This window comes from Thunnus maccoyii, chromosome 17 (genome assembly GCF_910596095.1).
Source record: "Thunnus maccoyii chromosome 17, fThuMac1.1, whole genome shotgun sequence".
Classification (NCBI taxonomy): Eukaryota; Metazoa; Chordata; class Actinopteri; order Scombriformes; family Scombridae; genus Thunnus; species Thunnus maccoyii.
In genome coordinates, this window is record NC_056549.1 from 19,647,694 (window position 1) to 19,664,188 (window position 16,495).

Consider the following 16,495-nt stretch of genomic DNA (forward strand, 5'->3'; position numbering starts at 1 on the left):
GACCAAGATCTAAAAAGTGTAGCTGTTGTAAAAAGGTGGCTTAAAACTGGATAAAACATCAGTTTATGACAGCTTCTGGCAGACAACCACAACACTGACGCATGTGCAAAAGGGATATGTCGCCTGACAGGCGACCAAATGAAAAGGGCCTTACCTTGCTTAAAATTACAAATTTCTCTGGGTTTGAACATTATTGGAAACATTTGGGATAATGTAATTACAGAACTCAACAAAATTTATAACATAGCTATATTCATTTTTAGACAGTTTGATGCATAAAAGTTACATATTGGGCCTTTAAAAGGGACAAAACTAATTTGTCCACAAAACCCCAACAACCAACCTCTACTGGGCAGACCTTTGGTTTCCAACCACATTCCTGTGTCTCTGCTGCCAACTCTGTATATCTAAGTTTCCTCTAATAGGCCAATTATACCACACCCTCCCATGGTGCTGCCAGCTCCGCAAACAAGCTATGTTTCTGACTGCAACAAAAGATCTGTTCTTAGATTGGTGGTAGCTATCTCCTGAGGAGCTATGAGCAATTTTTTTCTTATTTATCAGTCCCTCTTTAGCTTCCCTTCCTCATGCCTGCCTGTCTGATATCATGAGTATTTACTTGTAGGCATGATCCTGGTCAAAATCAGTGCTGTCGATTTCAGCACACAATTTCAGTTGCTTTCAGCCCATTTATTCTGTATTCCTGGTTCAGATCTGTTGTGGGTTCATCTGCCCAGTCCAGTATACCTGAATGAATTACACATCACAATTTACATCCAGTGCCAACGTTCAGTACCAGTGCAAGAAGTAGATTGTACAGGTTGGTGTGGTGGGTGGGCAAGTAGTGCTTCCAGCTTTCATGCACGAGACTGGTGTTTGTTTTGCGACACAATCCAGTATTTTAAGTTTTTTAACCGTAACCACATTTTCTTTAGTTGTCTAACCCTAACCATACCTTTACTATAGTTTATTTGCCATTTCCATAATATTTCACGGATGATAACCATACTGTGTTTGCCGCATGAAAGAAAAGATTTTATGTGTTGATGTGATGTTGACATTGGATGGTGAACTAAAGGTTGTCATTATATGTAATAGACTTGATCTGCTGCAGTGTCATTCTTGATCCTACCAACAAATGGCTCTTAAGTACTAAATGTTTAAATCATTTACATAGTGACTTTAATTAAAACTAGTGCAGTGCCCATTCAAAACATGCCTGTTCAGAACTGGCTTGATTGCTTGGCCTCTGGTATTGCTGTTTCAACACAGAGAAAAATTGATACTGGTGATGTGAGGTAGGAATGAGTATTTACACCAACAACATGAAAGAAATCAAAACTCTATTATACACAGATGTTAAGTACTGTAATAGTGAATATTTTCTCATTTCAAGTATAATGAGTTCTGCATTTAAAAATAAAATACATAACAGAAAGCTTTTGAAAAAGTGTGCGTCCTAAAATGAAGTTGACTGATCATATTGGGCTCTTAGATCATTTACTTTCTGTGGCTTCAGTTCATATCATTTGAGTGGGTATGTTTGCTCAAAAGATTTGTGCTTTTATGAGACATGCTGGTTTTGAACTGCCTGTGGGAAGCAGCCTCAGAGTCTGTCCATTCTTGATTAAAAGCTCTGTATTCGCTGTCTACTTTTCTTTTTTTAGAGCATGACGTGAAAAAACTTTTCTGGAGCTGGGCTGATACTAAAAGGTGACGTGAAAACACTGCAGACCACTGATTGGTCAGGGATTTATCTCATTCACGGGCTTTCTGTTTCAGAGAAAGCTTTCTCTCTCTCTCTCTCTCAGCTGCCTTGCTTGAAACACAGCATTCACACATGAGGAAAAAACATTGATTTGTCCCGTTGTTCTCTGTATTTACTGTTGCATTTGTTGGATGTAATGAATTAATGAAAAGGAGAAATGCAGAGGAGGAAAATGAAACAGAAACCAAGAGTGTCTGTTTCCACAGAAAATCATCTGTTGAGTGTCTATTGATTGTTTATTTATGCTTCAGAATGTAACCTTCATGAAAAAATCAGAAAATAACATTGTATATCTGTCATTCACAGGCTTTCTCTTTCTCAGAGAATGCTTTCCACCACTGTCTTTCTGTCGCAGAGCCCAGATTCCCAGCCCCGTTGCTGCAGAGTAGAGCTGCTCGCTGATCTCTAGTTAATTCAAAGTTTATTAATATTGAACGAGTCGCTTTCCCAAATGGCACCAAATTTGTGCACTGCATTTCCTTGGGTCCCCAGCCATATACCCGTGAAGTGTGGAGTCAATTGGATGAACAGTTGAAGAGATATGCGAAAGACATACATACATACAGACATACAAACAGAGAGTCCTTCCTTTAGTAGAGAGAAGACATGATTTGTAACAGGCAAACTCCACAAATGTTGTTAAATCTGGCTTCATCAACATCCTGAGGTGAAAGCCAAAAACAATCCCAGCTCTGCCAAAAAAAAAAAGCCAAGAAGCATCTAGCAGCTGATGTGTCCATACATGTGATGGGTTTTGGCCAGGAATACTAACAGTAACAGTACAAGCAAACTCACTAAAGAACTATACACTAATAGCACCAAGATTTTAATGTACTGTATACATTTTGGATCATTTGGGTGAATGTAATTTTTTGAAAATTACATACATGAAAATTATTTTAATGATGTGTAAAATTCCATTTGGTTGAGCATCAGTGAATGAATGGATGCCTTAAGTGGCTCTGATTAAGAGGATCTTCAAAAATGACAGTAATGCAGGACTACTAATGAAGTTGCTTCAGTGAATATTTATCAAAGGATGAAAAGAGAGTATTTAGTGATTAATAAATATAACAAATATTTCCTACCTCAAGCAGACACATTTTCAAATTGTCCTCAGTGCAAGTAATTTTAAAATCATTAGTCATGTTTGCTTTGTTTACAGCCTTTCAAAAAACCCCTGTTCCACTAAAATGGAAAATGGTCAGGCAATTTAGATATGCACTTCCTCAAGAGGCTTGGTGGGTGGCAAATTATAAAACACACTTTGGGATTTGAACAAAATTTATCACTAAGACCAAAGGCATAAGTGAAATATTGCCATTGTCCCTCAGCGTTTCAACAGTATATTATTTGAACATTTTATGAAAGATACACTGGCTGATTTTGTTACAGTCCCCACCAGCTTCCTTTAACATCAAATTTTAGTCCTGACTGAGTTGATGTAATAAAATTGGACTCGGATAAAATTTATATTAGAGTCTCTTGATTTTTGAGTGTGGTGTTGTTGGACACTATTGTCATTGGTGTAATAACACAGAGGCATTTGGGGAAATTCATAAAACAAGTGGAATGTTTTTTTTAATGTATTGTATGCTCAAGAGTGCAATGTCAATAATATGACATTGTGTATACAATACACTTCACAATAATGTACTCAAATTCAGAGTAGTTACCAAGGAATGAGGAAGGAACAAATCAGGAAATGGACTGACTGAATTGAGAACTAAGTTGTCCTCAAATAACTGAATCAAGGACTATCAATGATGGTTAGTTTGACATCTGGTTGCTAGATGTAATTTTAATGAAGCAATGTCAAATTATTAGTTCCTTGAAGCCTGTGAGTCTGCTTACTAACCACGGATGGATTGCTCCAAATGTGTTCTTTATTATGTACATAATTGGTTTTGTTTCCTCAAATTAAGTGGTGTACAGTGTCATCATGCAGAATTTATAGTATCATTATTTATGGATTAGAGAGTAGAAGTAAAAGTGGGTGGGTCGACAGAGGTGGGCATTCCCTCAGATTGGATGTGATTGGTTGGTTGATCTTTGTAGCTTCCACTCATTGTCTCATTCTGCAAATTTTTATAACAAGTGAAATTGCATTTTGAGCATAATTATTTCACCTTATATGTCCAAATCGATCATTTTGTGGCCAATCATTAGTCAAATGTAAATATATTTACATCTCACTCACACAAACCATCCTTCAAATTTTGTCAGGCGTCCTTGTTTTTATACAAATCAACAAATAATATGTATTTAGTAAATATGAATTATCCCACTAAAAATAGAATTCTTTCGAGATTTTTTGTGAATCACTTTCAGCGGAAACACCTTTTACGTTCGAGGAAACCAATATCTTATCCCCTCCACACCAGAGTCAGTGGCTGGTTAAGATGAGCATTTTTTGCAGTGTAATGTCAGTATCCAAATGAGTAAGTCAGACGGCAGAAGAGGATGTTAGGTTGGATAAAGGTGATGCGCACTGAACAGCTCGCCAAAAGGCTGCTGCTCCTCTTACAGGACTTACACGAGGATGAATGGAGTTTTTGCGTAACGCTAAAGCGATGGATTTCACCGCTCTTTATCGCCTCCTTGACACACTGTTAAATTCCAGAAGACGGATATAACCTCCAAGGAGTTGTTGGCAGATTTCCCAAATTCACATGCTGTAAAATTATCTTCAACAACACAGAGAAGATCACATCCCTGGAGATTGCGGTTAGTAAACTTTATGGCTATAATAACATTATCCACTTATATCGCTCCCTTGCTGGGTTGATTTAATTTTGTTTTCTGTTCAAAGTGTGTAAAATCGGTTTGAAATGTCCGATTCCCACAACCGGAGCCAAACCAGTGCACGTCGCAGTGACTACGTATGGCAATATGAATATTATGACGACGATGAGCCCGTGTCTTTTGAGGGACTCAAGGCGCACAGATGTAAGCACAATAGAACTGTATAAATTAGGCTACTGAGACAACCTTGCATTGCTTTTACTGCCCTTTACTTTGTGCAGTGTGTGTGTGTGTGTGTGTGTGTGTGTGTGTGTGTGTGTGTGTGTGTGTGTGCGTGTGCCTTTCAGTGCATGCGATATCTGTGTGTCACAGCAAATAGGATTACTCTACTCAAATTCACCACCATTAAAATAATAATGATTAATTTCCCTTGCCACATTTCACTTCTTGCCTTATCTTTATTGCTTCAGCTGAGGGGTGACACCTGCTTCTCAATAAACAAATTATTTGGCAGCAATTCTCATACAGCATCTTTATTGACTGTATCCTCAAATGGTAATGGACATGCCACTTAATGAGACAAAAAATGGTCATCAGCAAACATACCAGACAAGTGGCTGCTTTAATCAAATTTTAGAAATACTGAATGCTCACTTAAACTGTGTAATTGGGAATTTAGCTCTTAGAGAGATGGCCCCTGAGAGAAAACCACAAGTAGCAGAGGATGAGTTTAATCATTAAAACAATGCACTATAACAAGATTCTTCTCTGACATTGCAGACTCCATCGTAATTGGCTTCTGGGTTGGACTCGCTGTGTTTGTTATTTTCATGTTCTTTGTTCTCACACTGCTGACAAAGACAGGAGCGCCACATCAAGAGTGAGTAGTAGGCTTCAGCCCATGCTTCCTTTTATTCTCACATCTGGCCCTCCGGGGACCATTTCAGCACCAAGGAGAGCTCAAGCAATTCAGCTCTTGCTCCTCTCATCTCAGATCTGGGGCATGCTTTCATGTCAAGCTGAATTGATGATGTGTGCAAAGGCATGCAGAAGCAGGACGGATGCTTTTGCTATTCTAACTGTAGATTAAGTTGTGAGTCATTGTCATTTCGATAAACCATGGCTGGCTGCATATATATGATGTTATTGTGCTTTGATTGAAAGCTGATATTAGACTTAGAGATGAGCTTCATATGGACAAAAGCACATTGCCAGCTCAAATGAATATCAGTGTTGGAAATTGGAGAGAAATCATTTCTAGTTAAGCCACGGTGAAATAGGGTATTTATTGGCAGGCTAAAAAATCAGCAATTTTCTCTTCTTTTTTTCATGGTTATTTTCCCTTTGCCAAGAGAAGAGTGCTTCATTATTTTACTATTACTTTCCAGACCAGACACAGACACAAAAATAGTGAAACTGATGAAAACAAGAAATTTCAGTAATTTTGAGCGTTCAGCTACAGATAAATTAATGACAAAAATGACAGTGGAAGCTTTTATTTTCACGGTTTTTCTTTCTGCAATCTCACCCTGGATCTTTCTGTCTTTATTAACAGAAACCCAGACTCTGCTGAGAAGCGCCATCGACCAGGGAGCTGTCTGGTAGACATCAGCAGTCCCCAGGACGAAAATGACAAAGCCTTCTCTCGTCCATTGCTGGCTGAGTCCCGCTCATACTTTCATTTCTATATCAACGAGGAGGATCAGGGTCTGGGGAAGCAAAAACCAGATGACAAGAGAGTTGAGAAGCACACTGGGACCCGAGCTCAGCAGGAGACCTATAACAGGCCTGAAGGTATGAGCTCCTCAGCGATGGACGAGATGGAAGAGGAAGTTGGGGCACACCAGCCTCTCACAGGACTAATAGAGGAGAGTAAGACAGACAGAGAGTGTGCCTTCCTCTCCCACTTCAACATTCCCAACTTTGTGAACTTGGAGCACAGTTCCACACTAGGAGAGGATGACCTGCTGTATGAACCGGAGTGCCAGTCTCACTCGCAAGATCCTCACTGTGACATCCACTGAAGCTCCAAATATGAAGAGATTACAGACATGGACATAGTGGTATTGTAATATTATGATTTGCTTTCCTTTCACAGGGCCATTTGTGACCTGACAGTAGGAAACACACTTACCTGCCACAAAACCTACCTTTTTCTTATAATCTCTACTTTGAGTGTTTTTAAACTAGCAAAAGGGCACACAGTGTGGCCCATACTATTCCATATTAAGTGCAACTTACAGTAATAAACTGAAATTTTTATTCCTCCGTATAAAATTGCTTCACAAATGCTACCTTTTACTTTGAGTGCTGAGCTCCTCCAAATTGGATTCGACCACACTGTACCAGGATGAGATGGCTTTCCACAAAGGTACCGAAAAATGAGAGGGCAGTGAAGTCACAAGGGAGAGATGCTTTGTTGAATTCATTTTGCTATTATTGCTGTCTTGTTTTCTTGTGCAGTTATAGATAATGGACATTATTTTTCCAACGAGACACACATGCCAGTTGGTCAAGTAACATGATGAAAAGCATGGAATTCAATTATTTTTATGCCCTGTATTAGAAAAGACGAAGTATGCTTTAACTGTGTAATTAGTAGCACAAAATCAAACATATCATTGTACTTGTGAGGGTTAGCTAATCTGAGACCTTGGATGAATGTGATATACTTTTGTAGACAGAATCTTCCTGAATTTAAAAATGCTGAATGTTGATTGCCCAAATAAAGCCTAGTGGTTTTGGATATCAACTCAACATTGGTGTGGTGTAGCATTTGTTAACATTACACAGTGGTTATCAAATAAGATCACTTTGCAATTTTGTCAAGCTTTGTCCGGTGCAACAAGACACAAGAACTTAAAGCTGCACCAACCATTATTTTAATATTACAATAGATCAAATGACAATGTGCAATGTGAAAGGTGCCACTTATAGTAAGAGTGAGAATTTTAAACTCTACAGAACGTCTTTTAGCTCACTGTTTTTGTTCTACAGCCCCCAATTCAATTGTTTTGGTACAGTTCATCAGCCTTGTTCTCTGCACAAATGCTCCAATAACCCCACTGTACACTACCTGCCAGCACCAAACAACAGACAGACACAGTTAGCGTCTAGTTGCTGAATATAGTGGAGTATTTAGCAGCTAGAGAGCCACATAGAGTATATCCCCCAGGAGTTTGTGGAGACCAAAGCAGAGCTACAAACAGAGTGAATATTGGACTTACATTTACCAAGTAACTTTTAATAACAATTAACTAGCTAACAATTTGGCCATATCAATTTTGTTCTTGCAGTTTGTTGCGTTGCTTCCAAGTAACCAAAAAAACATTTGAAGCAGTTTTACATTAGGTAATACCTTTGGAGTCTTTACATGTATATATATTTATGCTGTATATATTTTTTCTCTTACCATGGTGACAGTGCTGCAGAGGGATACTCTGGATCACAAGATCAGATAAAAGTAACCATTGTAATGGGCCTTAAAATCAATATCTTGGATTTTTTTTTTTATTACAAAAGAGCTCGGTCATAAGACATGCAGACACTTACTGGGCAGTGCTGCACACTGGTCTGTGTCTTTATTCATGCAGAAATCTCCCCCCAGTCAAAACAAATTAAATACTTTGAGCAAGATCAGGAGATGATTATGCAAAGGAACATCATTAGCTGTATTATTGTCACCTATCAGCAAATGCCCGAGCCACGTACATTTAACTGACAGAAGGATGTGCTGGGAATGCCAGAGAGTCTATCAACATGAACGCAATGCTAACTCCACCAAATCAGTCTTTCAGATTTTGACAAACAGCCCTTTCATTCTTTTCTTGATGTGCCAAGGAAAATAAATGTTCACATTCTCCTCTATCCTATGATGTTTGTTAAAAGGCAGGCAGTTGGGAACAAGCAGAATGAATGTGATTAGTTAGTCACCAAGAACCGTCTGCAGGGAAGGCTTTTACAGTTTGGTCAGTGTTCTTTTTCTGTGCCAAGCTCACCAGCAGGGAAGTGTTATTCATTAATTATTTTAGTGCATTATCATGCTTTTACATACGCAGCAGTGCATTATTTTCTCAGAAACTGAATATGAAAAGTGCTGTAATATGCCATACAGATGTTGATGGAGCAAATTTGGTGCATGGCTGTAATCATTTCAGCTGCATTGCATTGCACAGTGTTGAACAAATCATGGCATTTTTTTACTTTATCCTTTTCCGTCTTTCCTCTAAGTGCAGTATACCATGCACAGCACTTACTGTATATTCCTCCCTTTATGCCTTTGCCACTGGGCCAAGGAAAGTAATCATTAAATTGTCACTTTATCAACACATTTGAGCAGGTAACACTCAGAAGTGTTGTTCAGTTCCACTTCTCTAGCAGTGAAGGACTAAAAAAGTAACTTCTGAGAGTGTAGACTTCTGTCAGGCTCTGCATTAGTGCATTAGGGACAGCAGAGTTCAGACAGACAGGAGCTGCAGAGGCAGACAGTTGGTCAATGTCTGAGATTACGTAATGTAAGCATGAACAATAAGGTTATTCATGAAGTAGACTTTCTAACAAAAACATAGCAAGTGTGATGTTTTGCAGAATTTTCTCTACTACAGTTGTTTTCACCACGTGAAATTAATAATTCTCTCTCTTCAGAGTGGCGGAACTTCAGTGTAAAGTTATTAACACATCATTGAAGATGGTTGCTTTGGTGATTTAGAACTAAATTGTGTGGCAATTAGGGAGGGAGCAGCACTGAATCACATTCTTATTTATCTTCTGAATTAGGGGGTGTTCAATCAAACTGTGTCCACTGCACGATCGAAAAGACAACAAAGCTGACAGGCCATTTGCAAGGAGAACAAATTATTGAGAAAACTGCATGTACATCTTGATCTGTTTAACTGGATTTGCACACTCCACAAATCAGCAATCTCTTTATCATTCAATGTGGCCCCATATAATTATATTCGCACCATGTCTATCCAACTCCCATTGTGCTACTCTAATAATACATGCAGGAATTACTTTTTGTCAACTCCTGGCTCTACATGCTTTAGCAGTTAAGCTCCCAATTATGCTATTAAGGGGGCCGGCCTCCAAGGGTATGTAGTGAGCATCAATAACCAGTGGGTGGGGCAGTAGAATTATATCAATTCTATACAGAAAGTGAACTATTTTCACTTTTTTCTAAATACCTCAAGGCAGTCTCAGCAGTATAGTGGTTGACAGTTGCAATGATGCTTCAACAAATGAGCAGCAATGAGAGAGGAGAAAGCATTCGTTCTTTGTTAATGCCGAAAATTCTGGAATCTGATGAGTGTCACAAGGAAATACCAGTCAAATGGCAACTGAGAAACAAGACACGCAATATATTTTGTCAAGTCATTTATTTTCATGCTGCTATGATAAGAGCAAGAGCAATGTTATAGAATAGTTACAAGCAACAACACGATTTTATTCACTACTTCAAGGATAAGTACTGGAGAAGAAATGCACTGGAGATGAAGGCTATAATAATAATACATTTAGTTTGTACCACAGTTTTCATTCATAGTGAAACTCAAAGTGCTACATAGAACACATACACAACATGAAGAATATATTTAAGATGAAAAAGCCTTCGTGAACAGAAAGTTTTCAGGCCCTTTTTAAAAGAGACTAGGGTCTATGCAGCCCTCAGATGGTTGGGAAGATTGCTCCACAAGCATGGTGCAGCAGAGCAGAAGGCTCGACACCCCATGGTGCAGAGCTTAGTACTGGAAGCCCTGAGGAGCAAGCTGCTGACAGATCTGAGGATGCGGGTGGAAGTTTGTGGTATGATCGGTTCCTGTAGGTAGGGAGGCGCATGTTCGTTGATGGATTTGTATGTGAGTAGCAGGACTTTGTAATCAATCCTGAAGGAGACAGGGAGCCAGTGCAATGAAAACAGAATTGGTTTTTGCACTCATCAGGATCCTGGCAGTGGTGCTCTGAATGTACTGGCGCTTCTGGATGCTCCTGCTAGGGATCCCTGTGAAGAGTGCATTGCAGTAGTCCAGTCTTGAGGAGATAAAGGCATGAAGTTTCTCTGCAACTGACAGGGTTAGAGAGGGGTGGACTTTAAAGATGTTTTTGAGATGGTAGAAAGAGGTTTTGCACCGATGTCTTATGCGGTCATCAAAAGTCAGCTGAGGGTCCTAACACCCAGATTAGTGATGCAGGAGGAAAGGGGGATGTCATGGCCGTCAAAAGTGAGATGAGGTATGGGGGTTGACTGAATCTAGTGTGGAGTGCCAATAAGTTTTCAGTTTTGCTGCTATTTAACCCGAGGAAATTTATGGTCATCCAGTCCTTTATCTCCTCAAGACAGGTGCTGAGGCGTGACATTGCTGCAGAAGGGCTTGGGGCAGTTTTGATTTACAGCGGGGTGTCATCAGCATAGCAATGAAAAGACATCCTATGTCTGCTGATGACACGTTCTAGGGGAAGCATGTAGAGGATAAACAGAATGGGGCCAAGAACCGATCCTTGCGGAACACCACAGGTGACAGGTAGCAATCTTGACCTTCATCCTCCCAGTGAGACATATTAAGTCCTACTGGAAAGGTAGGACTGAATAGATAGGACTGAAATTTTTCAAATAGGTTGTTGTGTTTAAGGTGGTCCTGAAGCTCAAAAGCAACCACCTTCTCCAACACCTGAACAGGAGAGGGAGGTTGGAGATGGGTCTGCCTCATGAAAAAAACTATTGAACCAATACTCATCACTACTATACAATATCTACACAAAACCTACTGGTTCCACTACTTGATTGCTATTGAGATGTGTAGCAAACTGTAGTGATTTATGTAGTAATGTCAGTAGTAATGAGTAGCGTTTTGGGACGTATGCCCACTGATTACTACATAATGACTATTTAAATCACTGCATGATTATTACTTAATTACTTCTGTCTTATTATTTAGCTTTTGGGAAATGACTTCATAAAAACTGTTAATTCTTTCAACATTTATTATTGAATTACTACATAATACCTACACATGTACTGCTGTATTCTTCACAGTCCCTATTGAATTACTTATGGGTATCTACAATTTGAGCAGAACTGTGAGATTCAAGTTCAGGGCAGAAGTACGAGGTTTCATCCTCCTGAAGATTTCCTCAAATGCCTGACGCCGGTAAGATGGACAGTGAATTCCCAGACAGAGGGTCGATGACAGGAGGAGGCAAAGAGGAAGAGCTGAACTGGACATCAGAAAGTGGATGTTGTTGACCTTGGCTCTGAAAAAGTCAATGAAACTGTTACATCACTCTTTCATACCCTCAACTGAGGAAGATGATTGTGGCTTCAGGAGATGATTTTTTGGGGAGAAAAAAATGTTTACGATTGCCAGGATTGTCATTAATTAGGTTGGAGTAAAACTGTGATCGAGCAGCTTTAAGGGACTTTGAGTAAGTCCTTTGATGTTCACAGAAGGCCAGTTTATGGACAGCAATCCCAGAGCATCTGAAGTGTCATCCTAGGATACATCCAGCTGTTTTATTTTCCGCAGGTCATGAATGAACCAGGGAGCAGAGCGTGAAAAATTGACCTCACATGTCTTGATAGGGGCATGAAGATGAAAGGCACTGCTCAAAGATGTATTGTAGAGTGCCACTAGTTCATCCACTGATGCAGAGGGCAGTGATGTGCTGGAGGTCCATAGTCATGATGGCTGGGTCAATGCTTTTCCAGTTCCAAAAAGCATTTGATGCTTAGGTTTAGTAGAGGGTGACAAGAACGTCAAATTCATTGAGACCTCCTTGTGGTTGGACACACCCAGGTCATAGACCTGTACGTTATTGATGGGAGCAGAGTCAGTGATGACCAGGTCAAGTATGTGCCCCCTGGTGTGAGTAGGGACATCAGCATGCTGCCTTAGGCCAAGACAGTCAGTCAGACTCAGGAACTCCACTGCAAAATGACGTTGGCATGAATATTCATATCACCAACCAATGTTGGTTGACATGGAGCATAGTTAGGTGAGGAGGTCATGTATCTCAGGGAGGAAAGGTAAGTTTGGTTTGGGGGGGCAGTAGATGAGAAGCATCATCACGGTGTATGGAGGTTTATATTTTAGAGCAAGGCATTCAATGGAAGAAAGATCAGGCATTGGCAGGGAGACAGTTTCAGCACAGCCTGGTGTATGATTGCTAAACCACCACTGTTACCAGAGCTGCAGGCTTTTTCCATGTAACTATAGCCAGGAGAGCAGGCCTCATTAAACACAGGGTAGTACCGTGGTTTATGCCAGGTTTCAGTTAGGCACATGAAATTAAGTCCCTTGTCCAAGATGTGGTCATGTATGAGGAGGGATTTATAGATTCCATGGTGACAGGAGACAGAGCTGAGGATGGAAGTCTCTGCAAACTCTGCAGTACACTGTGATGCACTCCATATTTTGCATCTCACCTGGTATAGGGTAGTCTTGCGATGTTTCCAACGATGACGCCGTAGTTTTTTTCGCTTCCGTATTCCACAGTGAAACCATGACATGAACCTCTGTGGATGTAACCAGGTCTGTTTCTTAAAATCCCAAACTCTTGGCTCTGGGTTAAAAACTCTTTGTCAGGTGTATCAGCTCAACCTCGGCGAAATCATTGGTGCTGCTGGGGTTACTGTCCATGGCTGTCCAAAACTGTTTTGTTTTTTCTTTCAAAACCATGTTGTGATATCCATCCTTATTCCTGAACTGTGTTTTAATGCCAGTTCTGATCAATGATTCACAACGAGATGAAACAGTTTCAGAATGTTGTGGAGAAAATTGCAGCATTGTGAACTAGTTAGTTGCAGAGCATCTAAAAGCCGTTGCCTAGGGTGTCAAAATTTTCAAAGACCTACTTTGTCAAATCGCCAAGTGCATAACATAAGGACATAGCTATTTCTCTTCAGCCAGTCAGGAAACAGCACAGGCCAGTAAACATGGCGGATTTCTGGATGGAGGAGAGGGAGGAGCAACTCATCCAACTGTTTGCAGAACAGCATTCACTTTACAATTGTAGCTCAAAAACATACTCCAATAAAATACACAAAAACAACGACCTTTGCTCGATTGCAAGCGTCCTGGGTGTGACCGGTATGTTACATCTTGTTCTTTTTCATTCACGTTAAACTTATGTTATGAGTTAAGTTAGCTAACGTTAACAAACAAAACACTGTCACTGTCATCCATGTCTTTCTTTTTTCTTGCCAGGTCAACACAAACATAAATCCAGCTAATCCACTTAATATAATATATCAACACAGAAGTAGTGGGGTATGCCAGTGCATCATTGCTATGGAAACAGTTATCTGTGTCTGTGTGCATTGCTTTGATGTAAACGGCCCAGTTGAAAAATATTAAAGATCTGATGTTTTGGGATTCTTTTACAAGTTGCATCCAGTTTTGTTGTGAATCATTGATCTGAACTGGCCTTAACATGCAGGTGATACATTAGCATTAACATTAGTTGAACTGCAAGTAAACAAGCTAACTTGGGTTTTGGCAGCTTTTCTTTTTTTAACATGTCATGTGCGACAAACAGCTCTGTCCATTGTTCTAAAACAACAGCTAAGCGATAGTTACATGTATCTTGGCCAAAAATTTTGTTGTTTATGCTATTTTTCTATAGATACATAAAGCTTAAACAGAGGGGGCTAAGCCCCCTTAAGACACCTTGTGGCGCTGGGCCCAGATTGATGCTGTCGATGACTCACTGCATCAACCCATATGTCCAAGCCTCTTCATCTCTCTCATTTTGTGTTCATATGAAGTGATTTCTGCCATTTCTTATTTTAAAAAAATGTTAAATTTGGCTTGACATTTTTATTTGTTGAAATGATCTATGATCATTCACAATTTAAAGCAATGCATGCAAAAATGCATTTAAAAGTTTGTCTGAAACTTAAATGAGGCTTCAGCAGTCTGACTTAGTCATATCAAGTGGATATCTGCCACATTTACAGTCTTTTTAGCATCAAATTCCCTCTTTGTTTCCTCGGACAGAGTTTCCTTGTTGAGCTGTGGTGGAAGAATAGTAACAAAAAGAGGGACTTTGACACTAAAAAGACTGTAATGTTGAAAGGTATCTACTTGATTTGACTCATTTGGACAGCTAAAGTTTCATATTAGCTTCAGATAAACGTTTAAATACATTTTTGCTCAGAAGGAGGACTGTTGATTTTGGCCCCTATCACTTACAATGTAAGTGTTTTATGAAGGGATCTCTTAATGGCCAGTATAGAAAGGAGGAATAATTACAGCAAGAAAAACCTATGTCAATGTTAATTTGGGCACCTGACTGTTGTTTTAAGACAGACTTGAAAAATCGCAAACCTGTCGTTTTCCTACACTTAAGTTAAATTGAACTAAAATATAGTCTGAATTATGCTGCTGTAGAGGACAAAAATCACAGTCATAGTCCTATTTGAGACTTTCACAAAAGAAAAATTGCCAGATGTTTCTGAGACAAAAAATGCTGAAGATCTGCACCCAAGAACCTCTCTGTGGTAACAAAAATCAGTCTGAAATGTAACTTCAGAAGTCTGTCTGGCTCCATAAGCCTGTCAATTCAAATATCTTGCCAAGCGAGTAAAATCTGGGTGGATACAGAGGATGAGTAACACTTTCCCTCTACATCAAAAACAACAAAGCAGCTGTTTACACATGCCTCCAGTGGAGCTGCTAAGTGCAACAAAAGGAGACTGCATGCAGGGAGCAGCTGCCAGGCTAGCATGTCTGTAACTGTATGAATGTGACACAGGGCAGTGCTACAAAAACAAACTCTGTCTAATTACACTGTATATTATAATTGGCCCAATAGAAGTAGATAAGTAAGGTTGAATGTGTGACTCATCCCCCTCACATTTGCATTGTCAGTGTATAATAAGCTGGAGCTAATCCTGATAATGCAGGTCAATTAGTGGAGACAGCAGAGGTAAAAGGGCATTTTCTTCTCAGTGTTTTTAAATGTCAGCATTTTTTCTTTTTTTAATTTATGGCTTGTTTAATAAGCTCCAAACCAGCAAAACTAGACCTCAACTCCTCTGAGTGATAACTGTGATAAGCGTCATCATTTTCATACACTGCCTCAAAACATGCACACCTCTCACTGCACCAACATGAGTTAGCTACTTGGTACTTGAAAATGCACAAAATTTAGAAACCCAGAATAATATTATTTCTCTTACAGTGAAAATGACATGTTTGGGTTCCCATGTGTTTTGCTAAGAGTAAAAAAAAAAAAAAAAACTGTGAAAGGCAATGTGTAAATTTTTCATGCGGTGCAGAATGAGATGGGTTTCAGCTTCAGCAGCACATTAATAAGTCATGGTAAAGAAACAGATGAAGAGAGAGGCAGGGAGGGAACGTATTTGTGAATGTTGTGTGTGTGTGTGTGTGTGTGTGTGTGTGTGTGTGTGTGTGTGTGTGTGTGTGTGTGTGTGTGTGTGTGGTTTGGGGTGTACGAAAGGCCTCATACCACTGGTTTTAAAGGTGGTGAGGTCACTTGGGTTTACATTCTGAGAAGTCAAATGCTAAATGAAACAGATTAGTATTAATACCAGTTAGAGAATCCATAATGTGAAGGATTTTACTGTATAATTACATACTAACCCACCATAATCTAAACCTCACAAACAGAGTATTAAAAAGGAAAGTTAGTGGACTACTCTATGAATATACTGCAACCACTGAGGGCAAAAAGCCACAGTCTGAACTTGCTTTTGTTTTTGTTTGCAGCTCTACCATAGTTGCGCAATAAGCCTCCATTGCTGCCTACTGTGTCACAGTGCTCAAAACGTCTGGGTGTGTTACCTTGTCTGGGCAGATTCCACCCCTCAGCTCTCATTGCCATGGAAAAAAAATAACTTCTAAAGCAACATTCACAATGACACTTAACTAGTGTACTTGAGAGTTAGTGTTGATATTTTTCTTTTCGGGTTTTAGACCACACTAAATATTAATTAGGCTCCCCTGCCTGTCTGAGGAGGGA

General features: G+C 39.6%; 1 protein-coding gene across 1 annotated transcript; it reads left to right on the forward strand.

Moving 5' to 3' along the window:
• Positions 1-4,119: 4,119 nt before the first annotated feature.
• LOC121882602 (melanocortin-2 receptor accessory protein 2A-like) lies at positions 4,120-7,342 on the forward strand. The gene is made up of 4 exons (XM_042390961.1): positions 4,120-4,495; positions 4,581-4,717; positions 5,294-5,393; positions 6,069-7,342. Exons 2-4 carry the CDS (start codon positions 4,600-4,602, stop codon positions 6,535-6,537), a joined length of 687 nt encoding a protein of 228 aa, XP_042246895.1. The 5' UTR covers positions 4,120-4,495; positions 4,581-4,599; the 3' UTR covers positions 6,538-7,342.
• Positions 7,343-16,495: the final 9,153 nt, after the last annotated feature.